The 16,123-nt window shown below is 43.8% G+C and overlaps 1 protein-coding gene across 1 annotated transcript in view; it reads left to right on the top strand.

Moving 5' to 3' along the window:
- plekhm3 (pleckstrin homology domain containing, family M, member 3) overlaps window positions 1–16,123 on the top strand; it is a 47,113-nt gene that overhangs the window by 19,830 nt on the left and 11,160 nt on the right. Inside the window, exons 3-5 of the mRNA XM_069663431.1 lie at window positions 3,530–3,675; window positions 3,886–4,079; window positions 9,204–9,267. Of these exons, the coding sequence (XP_069519532.1) occupies window positions 3,530–3,675; window positions 3,886–4,079; window positions 9,204–9,267 (404 nt within the window). The remainder of the gene's footprint in view (window positions 1–3,529; window positions 3,676–3,885; window positions 4,080–9,203; window positions 9,268–16,123) is intronic.

The raw sequence follows: 16,123 nt of genomic DNA, 5'->3' as shown, positions 1-16,123 counted from the left end.
TGTGTGCGTCTGCTCTGCTCCAACATGAGTTTTTCTCTTTCTTTTGCTCCGATAAAACATGAATCCAGCTGATTAGACCATTGTCTGTTTTTATCTGCTGTTAGATCGCCGTCTCTGATAGAAAAGTAGCCTGAATAACTTCTCTGTATTGTCTGCGTTTATCTGTCCCTGTTTGATGTCACTCTTCTTCTCCATCATGCAATTCCTTCTTTCCTCTCATCCCTACAAATCCCTACATCCATGCTGTCGTTCCTCCTTTTACAGCCTGTGTTGTTTCTTGTGTTGAAGCACCGCTCACAAACAGGCTGACACACGTCTCTCTTCCTGTGCTGTCCTCCCTTTCTGTAGCTCTCCATGCCTCTGTTATCCAAAACCTAGATAGCAATCTTCTGATTCTTTTCTTCTCTCTTCATTTGCTGTTTTCCTCCCTCAGATTGTGCGGATAAGGGACACCTGTCGCACTGCTGCGGCGCTCAGCTGTTTGTATGTGTGTGATCCCAGAGCAGGTCCGGGTGTTTGGGTGGAGAAGGAACTTTAAAGAGTCGAGAAGACAAAGCAGAGAGAGGGGCAGCTATCAGGCTGAATAGAGCTGATGATCTGTTGGTCTTTTGGGTCGACAGATTGCTTTCTTATTGAAGTCTGATGTGTTGTGACTACAGGAAGAGCCAAGAGTCTGGTATCTGAGGGGTTACTTCAAATGGATCTGGCAGGACGACTTTGGGAATCATGGATGTTCTTATGTGAAGCAAAAATATTACTCACATTTGTGTTCTTCCTGAAGGACCGTCAGTTGGTTTAAGACGTTTTTAAGGCCGGACTGGACTCAATGAAAAAGTCATGTTTCTGCTTTTTCCTGCAACTTCAGCAAACAACACATCGTCATGATATAAAGATGTATCATGTAATCAGAACTTAAACCACAAAAGTACATCGTGCAAACGCTTCAAAACCGACGTATAGTTTTGGTCTCCAAATGTTTTTCAGGACCTTAATTGACAACTAATTAGATGAAGTGTTTCCTGAGGGCAGCACTCAGGGGCAAAGTGACTGAAAGATATGAAGAGGGGTGCATTAATCACTTATGTGTGGAGACATGAAGCTGTTTGTTAGCACTTAGTGACTCCGTTCCTTCCTGTCTTGATCCTTGCTTGTGTTGTATTAACTCTCAGATGTTCGTCGCTTCGGACAAAAGCTAAATCAAGTTGTAGTTTTTGCTCTTTTGCACACGACAAAAAAGTGTTTCTGGAATTTTTTGTGTTTACAAAAAAGTAAGTATTTATTTATGGAACACTTTTTAAAACACCAGGTTACAAAGTGCTTCACAAACACAGGAACAAAAAACATATAAAGAAAAACAAAAGGCAAATATCAAGTTAAACAAGGCAAAATGAAAACAAACTTAAACACAAGTGAGCTACAAGAAGGCTCGTCTACACAAATGAGTTTTCAGCAACGTCTTGAAACTGTCCAAAGATTCTGGGCCCGGTCGTTCAAAAGGTTTAATCCGGATAAAAATGATCCAGATTTAGAAATCCACTTTTTTTCTATCCAGGACCAGGTAATCCATCTTACTCTTATCCCGGTTGTTCAAAGAAAACTGGATCAACCTGATCTAGATACTGACTTTTAATGATTACTGAATCTGGATTGCCAGTGCTCTAAATGGGACTTCATACTTTGTCCACAGGGGGCGCCAAAATACACACAAAACAAAAGATCCTTCCAGTTACTTGTATTTTATTATTATATGTTTCAAAAATGATATTTTGTTTGACCAATCTAAAAGTTTTATAACATTCTGTAATCCAGCCTGAATCCTCCCCTCTGCGGGGATCAGTCCCCATCCTACTCCAAAGTTTTGAACAACTCAAACATGAGGTTTTATACAGATAAAAGCCAAGATTGAATTCCCTGATCTCATCCGATTATGTAATCCCTTTTTTTCTTTTGAACAACCCGTTTTCAAAGATTTGATCCTATCCGATAGCTCTAATCCGATCAGATTACCTTTGAACAAACCGGGCCCAGCAGATCTGATTGATTGAGGAAGATGATTCCTGAGAGTCGGGGCTAAACGGGAAATGCGCGATCTTTTGTTTTGCAATTAGAGCGCGGGATGGATAGAAGGCCGAGATTAGATCGAGTGGACGAGAAGTAGAATATGGAACGAGAAGCTCTGAAACGTACCTGTGGGCGAGGTCATGCACTGCTTTATATATAATTAACAGGATCTTGTAGTTTATTCTGAGTTCATACATTTTATGTTATTTCTGTTCATCTCAAGCATATTTTTAGTGTATCATAACTACACATTGTCACATTTGAAACCCTATAAAACAGGCTGGAAATTAAACCCCTTATCCAAACTTAGACCTTGATTTAAGGACATCTTAAACGATCTAATCAGTGCGATAAAATAATAAGCCACACTTTTTATTATCAGCTTATTTGGGTCATGATACAACATATTAACTTATTAGGGTCAGAGTCCTTTTCAAACCTTCACTATCTTGTTTATTATCTACACATTCTCTCGGCTGAATGTTTTTAAAGAGGGGCAATAAACGGACAATTATTAACACCGTGTTCTTTCCTTTACGACCTTTGTGATCTCCTGATCTCTTCTCTACCTGCCGCTCCTGCAGGCTGTTAACACCTAAAGCTGACCTGTGTAACACCTTCTGTCTGATTATTCAGTTAGGACGCGTAAATAGACACATAGAGGAGATGATAATGGATCTTTTTATTGGAGCCGTCATTTAAAGATGTGCAGAGTTTGCAGTAAGTGAGAGATATCGTACTTGTTACCCTTTAAGATAAGAGAGTTTATGGTTAGTTTGAATCCCATTTTACACTCAGGTGAGGAGAACAGTTTTTTTGTTGTCTCTTCTACAAACAGCTGACACAAACAGCTGATCCAACACCGTACGCTGCAGGCGTAGTAACACGTATGTGTTGCGGTCCACGCAAAGTAGTGCCAAATAAAGAGGCGTTCTTACTGAAAGATGAACCCGGTGAAATATCCAAATATTGCGTACAATCGATACCACTATTGATTTTTGGGAGAGACGTCCTTATAAGTGGATAAATTACGTGTGGAATTGACCCTATCTGCAGCGGCATGTAGCATAGCTTCCGTGCCGGCACTCCGGCCGCATCCTAAACACCGGGGCCGTGCTGACCGGCATCCAATGTATGTATTGATAAGTATCTCACAGCCCCGCTTCAAACAAACCGAACTATCCCTTTAAGCTGCTTTCCTCTTAATAACTGAGACACTCATACAACCTGTTGAATATAATTATAGTCCAACAGGGAGGAGACCCTGAGCTCGCTGGCGGGATTATATATCCCGTCTGGCCTGGGAACACCTCGGAATACCCTAGGAGGAGCTGGGAAATGTTGCTGGGTCACCGTGCTTAGCCTGCTGCCATTGCAACCCTGTCCCTGATAAGCGGTAGATGATGGATGGATTGATGGTCTTTAACAGGTCGACACACACACACTTATCCAATGTCTTTCCCCTCAGGTTGTCAGCGTCCCGTCGGTCTGTCCAGAGGGAAGGCGAAGGTCTGCTACTACAGCGGCTGGTACTACTGTCAGAGCTGCCATCAGGACAACTCCTTCCTCATCCCTGCACGCCTGCTCCACAACTGGGACACCAGCAAGCACAAGGTGGGAAAGCACACACAACATTATGAAAATCCCCACCGCCTCCTCGTACTTCCTGTACCTGTACCAAGAAATCAGCTACAGCCAGGAGAAGTTCTGTTAACTTAGCTTAGAGAGGGGGAAACAGCCTGCCTGGGTCTGCCCAAAGGAAACCCACCAGCACCTCTGAAACTAATTAATTAATTGATGTAAACTCGGATGTTTTCTTTCCAGGTGTCTAAACAGGCCAAGGAGTTCCTGGAGTTTGTGTACGAGGAGCCTCTGCTGGACGTCCAGCAGCTCAACCCGTGTCTGTACGAGCACTGTGAGGCTCTGAGCACCGTGCTGCGTCTCCGTCAGCAGCTGCAGTCACTGCGGGCCTACCTGTTCAGCTGCAGAGCAACTGTTGCTGAGGACCTCAGACGAAGGTAGGCAGGCGGCGATGTCTGTGAAGCACTTCTTAAAAGCGAGATAAAAATGCCTTTTCTATTTAGAGCACTCTTTCCTGATCTATTCTGGGTTGTGACTCCGTGAGAGAAGCGATGTCTTCCTGCAAACCATCATCATAGGCTGATACTGTATGCCTACGAGTAGTTCCCCCCTTATTTTATGATATCTTTTATCGGTCGCTTGTAAGGCAAAGTAAAGATGATCAAATACTGTAGGAAAAAAGTCATTAAAATGTGACTTCCTAAAGGAGCTAATAAAGACTTGACTAGACTTGTTATGTTCCCCTGTTGATGCCCAGACTCTTAACATCTCCTTGTGCGATCCGTTCATGTGTGTCTGAGTGCATGCATGTTTAATACCATAACTTTTATCTGCATGCATTCCCGTGTACGTATGCTTTATATACATGAAAGATGTGTGTATATGTTCATGTGTGTGATGGTCAAAAGGGAGGGGGGTGACTGTTTATCTGAGTGGGGTCCCTCACTGAAAGCCTTGTCTGTGGGCTGATGGATGCTGCTTGCCCCGGTCCAGGTCACTAATACGCTCTCATCCAAAGGGCCACGTCTGATGGAGAATCGTCCGCCTCAGCACACACACACACAGATCTATCAAGATAATTTACTAAATAAAACACATTTTAACACAAACCAGTAACATCAGCCATGCAACTAATTTTAATCTCCAGAGAGCAGTTCTTTTATAGAAGGTAGCTCCCGAGAAAGAAAGACAGTGAGCTCTGCTCCAGAGATGTAAGGAGCGTCTCTGGACGGTTGAGTGCTAACACCACAAAAACAAGAATAACTACATAGTATTAAGTTGTCAGCAGAAGTCTCAAACACAGTGATCTGACTCTGTAACTTAAACCAACCATTGATTTACATTTAATGAAACCAATTACTTAATTAAATGGTAAATGGACTGTGCGTATATACCGCTTTTGTAGTCAGACCACTCAAAGCTTCTTTTACACTACGGCCATGTCCACACGGAGACGGAGCCGACTTCGTTTTGAAAAAGTTTTCCGTAAACACGGCGCCGTCTCAGGAAATGTTTGCGTCCCCACGAAACCGCTGAAACGCTGTAATAAATACAACCGGCCTGTTGGTGGCGCTGTAACGCAGCCACACAAATACAACAAACCGGAGAAGAAGAAATGGAGCATGTGTATATGTGTAACAACAAAGAAGAAACACAAGCAGTTGTTGGTGGTGGTGGTGGGGTTAGCGCATGCGCGACGTACAGAGGCGGCGCGATTCAAGAAAGATCCGTATAGGCTGTACACACGGAAACGCCAGGGTGGCGTTTAGGGATTGATCCACTCTGGGAGGCGGTTTCAAAAATTAGCGTATACGGGCTCCTGAAACGCCGGTTTCGTGTGGACGAAACGACCATACGACAAAAAACTTTGGCGTTTACTCCTAAACCCGTCTCCGTGTGGACATGGCCTACATGTCACATTCACTCTTTCACACACACACATTCACACACTGATGGCCTAAGTGCCAATCTCAAGTCAGATCTATGCCCATTCATACCCGATGGCTCTGCCACCGGGAGCTATTTGGGGTTCAGTGTCTCGCCCAAGGACACTCCGACATGTGACTGTAGCAGTCAGGGATCGAACCACCAATTTCCGATTGAGAGACGACCGACTCTACCACTGAGCCACAGTCGCCCTCTGATTTACAATAGTAACCAATAAACCAAATTACTGTCCTCAATTGTTGACTTCAAGCTACATAAAATACATGCCCAAACCTGAGACGCCCATGTAACTCTCACTTGTCTTTATTTGATTCTCTATATTGTACCAGAGCCTCTATACGTCCATAATTTGTGTTTTGCGTGTGTTTTAAATCCCCTTCACCGTTAGGTTGACAAAGCAGAGTCAGAGCCGGAAGACAAAATGTCATAGACAAGAAAGACTACGGCTGCTAATGTTAGCCTGAGTGTCCTTGACAGGTTATGCAGCAAAAAAAAAGACCTTAAAGTTTCTTTAGCAGCAGTACGAGGCAAATATGTCCCTGTGTGTTATGATTCAAGCCAAGTATAAACACATCCGTCATTCCATTCAGGGTTTCCTGTCAGTCAACACTGTCAACTTGTAAGACAGCTTTTCCAGGGCTTGCCAAATAGCTTTAAACCAAACCCAGTGGTGTCTTTTTTTATCAGCCTTTGAATCCCATTCTAGTCGCTCCCTGTTGCAGCACAGACACGAGCAGCATCACGGCGTTCTGTGTTTACTTCTGTCCCATTAGCTTGTGCCGGCTTGTGCCCCGCCACTTCCAAACACTGCAGGATTGATGAGGGCCGTGCCGCTAAAACCTTCCCCTTGTCATCAGTCTACTTCAGGGGGGGATCTGAGGGGAGATGTCTGTTGAATGCAGGCTGAGAGTCATGGATACACAAACGCACACACAACCACGTGAGGCACTAAAGGCTGGAGTTAAAGAGCGCTGTAGTTTTGGCCCTGATTTCTCAAACACTTTAATTGCTTTATATGCAGGGTAAAGTCTATCCTCTGTTATTTTATTGTCAGACTTTAGTCAAGGTGTGAATTTATCACAGAAAATAACCAACAATGTACTTGTTTTTGTGGCAAATGATGTAAGAGCTAAGGTATAGTGAGCAGGTTGTTATTGCAGAATGGAACCCCGACGGGGTGAGCAGGACACTGACGAGCAGGTACTTTATTTTTCTCACCGCTGTTTTCGTCTCTTTTCTTTTTTCCCTCCGTAAACAAACCAACGTCAAACTTACCGGACTTCTTTCGGCGGATTGATACGATTACAGTTAGTCCTCTGGATTGTGTGATTAGAGCCGCATCCCTAGCAACGGTCTGTTCTTCATAGCAACGGTCTATTATTGAGAAATATCAAACCTCTGAATGCTCTATTAACCAGTCAGATTTAGGTATTTAACTTTGCCGTGTAATTAAATGTCTTTATGTCCATATGATGGTGACAGAAGCAATATTGAATAGTAGTGTTGTAGTCAAGGCCATCCAACCAAATCATGACCAAGCCAATCTCGACTTTTTATTTACATTGTGATTCCGCAACAGCGCCGTAATGTAGCTCCGTTGTTACGCCGCATTCGCCATTTTACTTTGAACCAAGCAAAAGAGCTTCACATACACACACACAGCGCTGTCCTGCCCTGCCAGCTCCACCATTTACACTGACGCTGTTCTGCTTCTGTTACTCCCTCCGATGCCGGCTCAGAAGTGGAACGACTTGCACCCACCGTTCCGTCTCAGATGTAACAATCCTGCCTTGAAGCAGTGTCACAGAGGCTACTCTGACATTGTTAGATGCCCTCTAGGTAATACGTGTCTGTTAGGTACAATCTGGGTTAGGCTATGTGTTATATACAAATAGGTTTCTGTAGTGTTTATAGGTCTTTTTTTCTTCACTAGGATAAACAAGGTGGTTTCTTGTGTTCATAAGGCGCTTGTGGAAGTAACAGATGGTTGTAGTAGTTGTTGGAGAAGTTACAACTGGTGTGTAAAACTACAATGTAATATTTTATGTAAAGAAGGTTATCAGACTTACAGTGACCGAAATGTTGTAGCAACACTTCTTTGAAACTGTGTCAACACAAATATAATGTTAAAATTAAGATAAGATTTAGTGCAGAGACATTGTTGGTTTGAATCTGATTGTAATGTGTTAGTTTATCCTCCCCCTGCACACACACACACACACACACGCACGCACACATGTATATTTGCAGGCCTTCCCTCGTCTGCTGCCTCAGACATTTACTCAGGTGAGACCCTCCCTGAGTAAACGATCGTAATCACTGTGTGATAACAGAATCATAATGAAAGGCTGGACTGAAAAGAGCTCCGAGGATGGAGAAATAATAAATGAATACCGTCATGTGTTGGCAAACGTGTGTGATTGTACTCATGCATGGATCTGTGTATCTTCTGTTTGTAATCTAATCTTAAAATGCATTTGTTCTTTGGAACGTTATCACGATCTGCACACTTTCAGGGCGTGTCTGAGTCAGTGTGTGTTTGATTTTTGGAGTTGACTGCGCGCGCGTGTGTGTGTGTGTGTGTCTATATTGTCTTACGAATACTCATGCGGTAACCATTGGGAACATGCCAAACAGAGAAGTTAATCAGTGGTGCCTATCAGTATGAGGTGTCTGGATCACACACACACGCACACACACACACAGACACGCACACATGTGGATCTACAAACACACATACTTGTGTTTTGGTGACACTCATCGCAGCTTAGACGGGATTTAACGTGGTGCCATCCATCTTAGTGGTCTGAGAGGAGGCCTCCCAACACACACGCACACACACACACACACACACACACACTTGGCCAGAGCTCCCCTGTCTTTGTTTTGTCTCATGACGACGGACGATTAAACGTTACAGCTGACACTAAATTAATATTATGACTTTGTTTTTGCGCCTCGGGCTGAAAGGCAGGGGGATAAACATTAATTCAGTGTAATGCTCATGTTTAACTGCAGTGTTTGGTAATTGATCCATTTAATGTGTTTAAAAGATTATTGATTATATAAAAACGGTCCGGCACAGCAGGTGTTAGGAGCCAAATGTAAGCTTTGACTTACTGAGGTGTTCAGTCACCTAGCTTAGCTCGCTAATGACCTTCATTAGCCTCCACTTATGTAGCCTAATGTCGACATTAAAAGCTTGATGGTGTGTGATGATGTTTCTGGAGGCTCACAGGGACGCTGTGTCTCCCCAAATAAAAGACCTTACAGTCTGTCAACAGTTGTCTGACACAGCTAGAAATAAATGAGTTCTTAAACTATCTTCATTATAATAATAATTAAGCAGGGAATTAAACTAGTACCTAAAAGAGCTCTTCAATTCATACATGATATTTTTGTCAAGCAATTCTTCGTCAAAGCTCCGGGTTTAAAAACATGTAAATTATTGTGGTTTCCACCAAAGTTGCTGCCAAATACTCAAAATTCTAACTGTCCTTAAATGCCACATCCGCAGTCTTTTTCTTTTTCCTGGTAAAGAATGCAGCGCTTGTGTACCTCATGAAGACGTGCTTCAAAAACAATGAAATATTTTCTTGTGTCTCCTTTTACAGGATCTTCCCCAGGGAATACCTGCTACAGCACATTCACCTGTACTCCATGGCTGACCTGCAGCAGGTACACACACACACACACACACGCACACACACACACACACACACACACACACATGCTCCCATGATGCATGTAAACAGTAATTGTGGTGTTATAGTCACACATGGACTTAAACTGGCATGAGAACTAAGGCGATATAGAGCACATTAATCTATTTTAGTTTGACCTTACTGTCTCATTTAAAAGCCATGAGTTAGGCAAATAAGCAGCAGCTATAGAACAGTTACTTACATCATATACACTACCAGTCAAAAGTTTGGACACACCTTCCCATTCACTTGTATGAGAAAATTTGTCCAAACTTTTGACTGGTAGTGTAGCTGTTTAACATTTAACTAGTTTAACGAGTTTTTAAGCTTTTGTTAAAAATGAAACTTAAAATTTGTTACATTTTACTTTTTAAAAATATATGATTTCAATGTGGGCCAATAGTTTGGAGCTGAAAGCCTCAGTGAGGAAAGAATGGAGGACAAACAGATTGTTGTCTTTGTTGACAAAAGTAGAAATATTGTCTTTTGACTTATTCTTTAAAGACCCCCTCCTGTGAAAATCAGGTGTTTCACCTTGTAAACATCTCCCTGTGGTGTTCTTCATGTGCTACAAGGCATAAGCAGTCATCGCCATGGCTGGGCCTGTCTGCTTTTAAACTGTGGTGTACCAAGGACAGGCTGAACAACACGTTTTCAGATTGGCAGGGTTTGTGACATCACAAACCTAAGGAGCCAATCCTGTGAATGGATGGGGTGAAGCTATGCATATCATTATGTGCAACCTATGGCAACCACGTGGACGATGCACAAGCCAGCTCTAACAGCCATCGTAACTTTTGCAAACTCACTACTGACTGCTAACGTTAACGTTACTACGACTAATTACTAGATTTCAAGCTAGCTACGTTTCAACAAGTTGCCCCTAAACGACGGCAGAGACGTGTTTTGTTATCGCGACGGAGGGGGCGGTTGGAAATGTGCAATTGCATTTTTACAAGTTAATTAAACGTATTTAGCGGAAAACACAAATCAGTTTCATATGTCTTAAAACATGACTGGAGCTGCTCTTTAAGTGCACACAACCTCTCCTTTGTTTCTTTGGCAAGTGTCCGTGTCGTAACAATGATAAGAGAGGATAATACCTTCTAATGGCCTGACTTAGGACAGGGTTAGCTCCTTCAAGTGTCCTGATCCAGGAAAACAAAGGTCTCAGTGGAAAGAATTTATATCTGGGGACGTGGAAACCTCACCACGCTAAGACACCACATTGTGCGTTACCACTTTATTGTACTTAAAGTAAATTAGTTACACCGCCCACCTGTGATGTAAGGAGAATGCATCGCAGGGAATTTAAACGTGTTGAAGTTACTAAGAAAATACAGAAACTGTTTTTAACGAGGATTATAAAAGAGGAAACACATCGTGGCCTTTCAGCGCGTCAGGATCTCGTCGAGCTGAGTCGGGGGTCAGAGGAAAGCGACCACAAATGACTGAAAAGTTCTTTTGTGTGTCATTATGTTCACTATGTTGGACCCTGCCCCATTTTTTCTCCCCCCCCCCCAACCCCCCCACCCTCTCTGACTCAGAGCTCGGCCACAGTCAGACTCTCACGCTGAAAGAGATTGGACCCCCTCCCTCCCTCTCCTCCCCTCCTCCTCCTCCTCCTCCTCCACTCCCACACTCTGTGTCTCTCTGCTTCACTAATTGGTCACATTCAGAATCAACAGGCAGAAAAACAAAGCGTGACATCCCTCCATTCTTCCCAACATCCCCTTGGCCTCACACACGCTCAGCACATGTGTGTGTTACGTGTGTGTGCGCGCGTGTGTGTGTGTCTTTCCCTGCTAAACTCTGATTTACTCATAAAACTCCAAACTGGTGATTTAGTGCGAATTTTAACAATAGGCGTCTTTGGTGAGAGTCTGCGCTGCTCTCTCCTCCCCTCACCCTCTAACCTCCCTCCCCTCCTCCCTCCCTCCTCTTGGAGATTCTCAAGCACTCTGCCTCTTAATTGGTTTTCCATATTAACAAGCTTGTTTCTTTTGATTCACCTCCTGAATAAAATGACGCTCTTAATCAACATGGCTTTTTTTGTTCCAGCTCAGAGGTCAGCGAAGGCCAAACTCCCCATGCTAAACCCCGGACCACACTAGTCTATTCACCTCCTCCGACGAATAGCCTCCGCCCGTATCCCCTCCTATTAGCAGCCAGCTCATTTGGAGAAAACATATGTGTTTGTCTAAGGACACTCTGCCCTTTTCCTCCGCTGCCTTTAAGGATTGCCTCTGGGGTTTTGTGAGAGGACTAAAGTAGCAGGAGAGTAGGTGTGTTTGTGTGTGTGTTCGTGTGTTTGTGTGTGTGTGTGCAGCAGGCTTCCCACAGTGACACCCTGGCATTCCCTCTATGCCAGGCATGCCTCTCCACTCACACTTGTCCAGACACACAGAGGCCTCTTAAGTAAATGTTAAAAGTTCTCAGAAAGTTTTCACGGCTTTGAGTTCGGGTGGAGCTTTTACCCATAAACACTGAGTTATATGATAACGCTGAATATATAAAACATAAAAGATAATCCTCTTATGGAAGGTGGGAAAATTAACAGAAATTAGAAACAGAGATTAAACAGAAGATGCAGGATTCAGGAGGTGTGGCTGTTTCCTGCTCCATGCTAATTAGAGAAGTAGAAACTAAAGTAAACACATATCATCATTACTATGCTGTTCTTGCTTTAGCTTCATTAGTCCGGCAAACTGTGTTTCTTACAATATCTCAAAAGACACCCATTAATTAATGAGATAAAGCAGCTAAGAATCGAGGTTTAATAGGGACTCATAAGCCACGCCCACACACAACTAAAGCTCTTTCCCACTGGTCAAAAAACCCGCTAACACTCTGCTTTTTTTGCTTAATGGAAAGGCTACAATCGGCATTCAGACCCGGGTCAAATGACTCTGCAGTAGACCCGGGTAATTATCGCCTCGCCTCCCAGCGGCATTGATGGGAACACCAACCGTGTCGACACGCTAATCTCCGCCCCCTTTCCGGAGCGATGCTATGCTCCGTCTGTAACTTCTGCGACTCCTCGTCATCTCAGCTACAATTTCAGCCCGTCTCCGTCCGAGCAGCGCTCGAACATCGTTCCACATTTGTCGGCGCAGAGTTTGATAAACAGACTGAATGAGTAATAGACACAATAAAGACCTAACCACCGTAACATCTTCACTGTTTACTAACCCTGTTTCGGGCGCATTTGTGACGTCGGATGGCGACGCAGCAAAAAAGAGACCAAAAGGAGGATACTTCACTGGCAATGGGAAAGGGGACAATCGGCATTTATTAGCGGGTCTTGCCGGGTCTAAAAAAACCTGCGTTGGAAATTAGGCTGTTTATATGGCATTTTCAAATTTGGCATGACATTTGAATATCGTCCACTGTGACGCAGGTGAAGCCGATGAAAGTGAAATGTCAAACAGCTTTACATTTTTAATTTTGATATAGTCTCAGAACACCCACAAGTATGTGAAAATGTAACTTAGATCATCATCATACTCAAAAAACACATACGTATGTTGAAAATGATTCCAAGTTTACATTATCATTTGATTAAAGTAATGTAGCTAAATTGTAGTTGATGTAATTTTAGAGTCGTTTGAACTCTCCAAACAACAACCAAACAACTGAAACTTAAACAGCTTTTCTCTGAACTTGTCAACAAATCGTTTACGTCCTCCAGGAGTGCCGATCCACAGGCTGAGGCACAAACAGACACAGAGTGGTGCGTTAGTACTGCATCTGTAATCTTACACACATGCATTGTATGTTGAATGTTACAGCAAAAGGTGGCAGGTTTCTCAAAATGTAGGGGGGAAGTCTTCTACACATACACTGACAACATAGATCGGGTCTTCTGTGTGTGTGTGTGTCTGACAGAGGAGAGGTTGCTATCCAAACACAGCTCACCCTGCTCTTTCCAGCCATGTAATCCCAGCTGGCTCTCTAGTTCCTCAATGGAGCTGCGGTAGTCTCCAGTGTGTGTGTGTGTGTGTTTGTGTGACTCTGTGTGTGTGTGTGAGATAGAGAGAGAGAGAGAGAGAGAGAGGCAGGGAGGAGGGCAGGCGAGCGGCTGTTAAACAGCAGTTTTAGGGGATTAGGAGGTTTTGGAGCACAAAGACTCTGCGTGGAGCGAGAAAGAGGCAGAACTGGAGGGGAGGAGTTTAAGAGGATGGATGGAGGGAGAGGAGGTGAAGTGTGTGTGTTGGGGGCATGTTTGGAGGGAAAGAGGGTAAAGGATGTGAGGACTTCTGGAGGGTTTGTCTTGCAGGCTGCTCCACGGTCATATTGTAAATACACTTAAAAGCTGTTTCCCACCTTTGCCCCGCTCCACAACATATTCTGTATTCTTTGTGTTATCGCTGTAGAAGTCAGACACACTGACCGGCTTTAAACTGGCTGTGTTTGAGCTGATGTTCCTTTGGTCAGCAGCTCACGAGGATCAGGGAAGTTACTGCAAGTCTGTGTTGTGTCTGTTACTTAATCATGATTTATAACAGGTTCCAGCAACTGTTGAACCGGCAGGGATATTTGCACCGCACTTGGAGAGCCACCAAGAGTAGCTAAACGAGACAGATGACAGATGAGAAAAATGCTGGCTGTTGGAGACGTCATTTTTACCCATAAAGAAGTAACAACACAAAGACTTCCAGCTTCTAAAGCGGCCATTGCACGGACAGATTGTGATTTCACACAAAGATATAAACGGCAGGGATCATTCGAAAAGCAATCCACGGCAAACTGTCAGATTTTGCACATTTTACTCGAAGCGTTTTGCAGAATCCGCTGTGGATTGTAAGTTTGTTTCTTTTCCCCCGTCCTGTTTATAATCTCAAAACCTCTCGACTACATCCAAACCTCATAAGGACTCTTTAGTAATTCTGCAGAATCCACATTCGGACAAATCGTGTTTTGTAGACAGAAGTAATCGTGACTCAGACGACCCTGTGCGCCCGTCAGAGAGCAATAGAAGGTTTGGCTATAAGTTCCCTCAGACTCTCCGGGCAGACATCAGTATTTGGCCTCGTTGCTGTCCCGGTTGGATGTTGGCGAGTGTACAAATTGAAGGGGTTGAATATGCGACTTCCTGTTTGAATAATGGCCACGGTGCGACCCTGCGTGCCAGTGCTACTTCGGTGCCGTCGGTGAAGCTAATAAAACGCTCACTGGATGTTTATAACGAGCAGTAACAGCAAAGGGAAGTGCAGAAAATGGAGTAAAAGTTTTGTGGGTTTTTCAGCCTTCATAATGAAATGTTGCATTCAGGCTTCGTTGTTTTCACCGCTCTGCATCCATCCATCTTCCCGTGCCTCCCTCCATCTTTTCCCAGCGTCCCTCCAGAGGACCAGTCAGCCACCAGAGCCGAGCTGCCAGCCGTTTGATTCTGCCCAGTCCAATTATAGAGGGACTTAATTACTGAGCCTGTCAGCCTCCATCAGGAGAGCCATTCGTCACCGGGACTGGGCTGGACCGGACTGAGCAGGGCTGCGCCGGGCAGAGGGGGACACGTATATCTGTCTGTCACTCTCAGTACCTGTCTGTCCTGGTCCAGCAGGAGACATTTATCATCTAGACTAGACTCATATTTTTCTCCTTCAAATGCAGCGAAACATCAAAGTAGGGACGTTCAGAGGTACACTGTGTTAAACAACACATTCCCTGTATGTAAGGCCTAACAAACATGTTACATGCTTTCTATCAAAGCCTGCACAGGACAAAAAAAACAGTGTAAGAAATGCTGGTGGATTTTAAATTAGTTAAATAAATGTCTGTTAAGTCTCTATCTAACAGCGAATGAGGTAACACAATGGTGATTGAGCCTGTGGCCCACTGATGAAAGCCTTTGCATTTGCAATATATAATATTATTATGGACTAGGTGTCTGTGGCAACTTCACAAGCGGCGCCCAGTTAGTGACGCGTTCTCCATCACCCAGCAGTGGTTGGTCTGCCAGAGAGGGTAGGCGGAGCTAAGCGGCTGCTTTTCCGCTCTCTGCAAGTGTTGCGAGTAAACAGTAATCTACTATGGCTGAACAAACAAAGAAAAGATGGATGACTACAGATACAACTTCAACAAGAAGTGAAAATCCAAAGAAGAAGAAACAAACTCGACGCTCAGATGAAGCAAACAGTCTGAAAAGGAAAGCGACCGTCAGCCAGGAAAATCAAGAGTTACAACCGGAGCCAAACGTCTGCTTAAATTGGGAAGTGTACTCCTGCAATTACCTGCATTTTGTTATCTATCTATCTATCATCCTGAGATGTGACTATAGCATGTGCGCACGTCACAACTGTGAAGCGATAAAGGATATATGAAATGCAGCCCTGTTGTTTAGTTCCCTTTTTAAACATTATGTGCATTGATTTTTTTGTATCAGAAGAACACGAGGTGATTCATGCATTGACATTTATTAACATTCCCCCTCCCCTCAGCGGTGTAGGTGTTCATAAAAGGTCCCGCTTCATCCAACGCACATTCGGACGATTGCTGCTCCAACCTTCATCTGTCAATCCTTTATTATTAAATAGCCAGCACACTCCTTGTTTTGGTCTCCATCAAACACCATTAAATGAATGATAAGTGTCTGCAGCCCTGATCTGTTTTAGTGCGAATGCGGAGTCCTGCAATAGATCTGTATTTAGTGAGAAATCGCTCTTAAACACGAGTCTCGTGACGGCCTCAGACTGCAGCAGTTTGTACATAAAGGCAGAGTATCGGTTGTGTTAGTAAAAGCCTTCAGTGTGGACATTAATCTCAACCTTTTGGCCCTGTCGTCAGCAGGATCACTAAACATCCGTGTGTTCTCAGAGTGTTTGTTTCTT

Source organism: Semicossyphus pulcher, unplaced genomic scaffold (genome assembly GCF_022749685.1).
Source record: "Semicossyphus pulcher isolate SPU_LCO1_2020_fin unplaced genomic scaffold, fSemPul1.0.p SCAF_15, whole genome shotgun sequence".
In the NCBI taxonomy this organism is placed as follows: Eukaryota; Metazoa; Chordata; class Actinopteri; order Labriformes; family Labridae; genus Semicossyphus; species Semicossyphus pulcher.
Note: the sequence above shows the minus strand (reverse complement) of the source record. Positions and strands in the feature narration are given on the sequence as shown.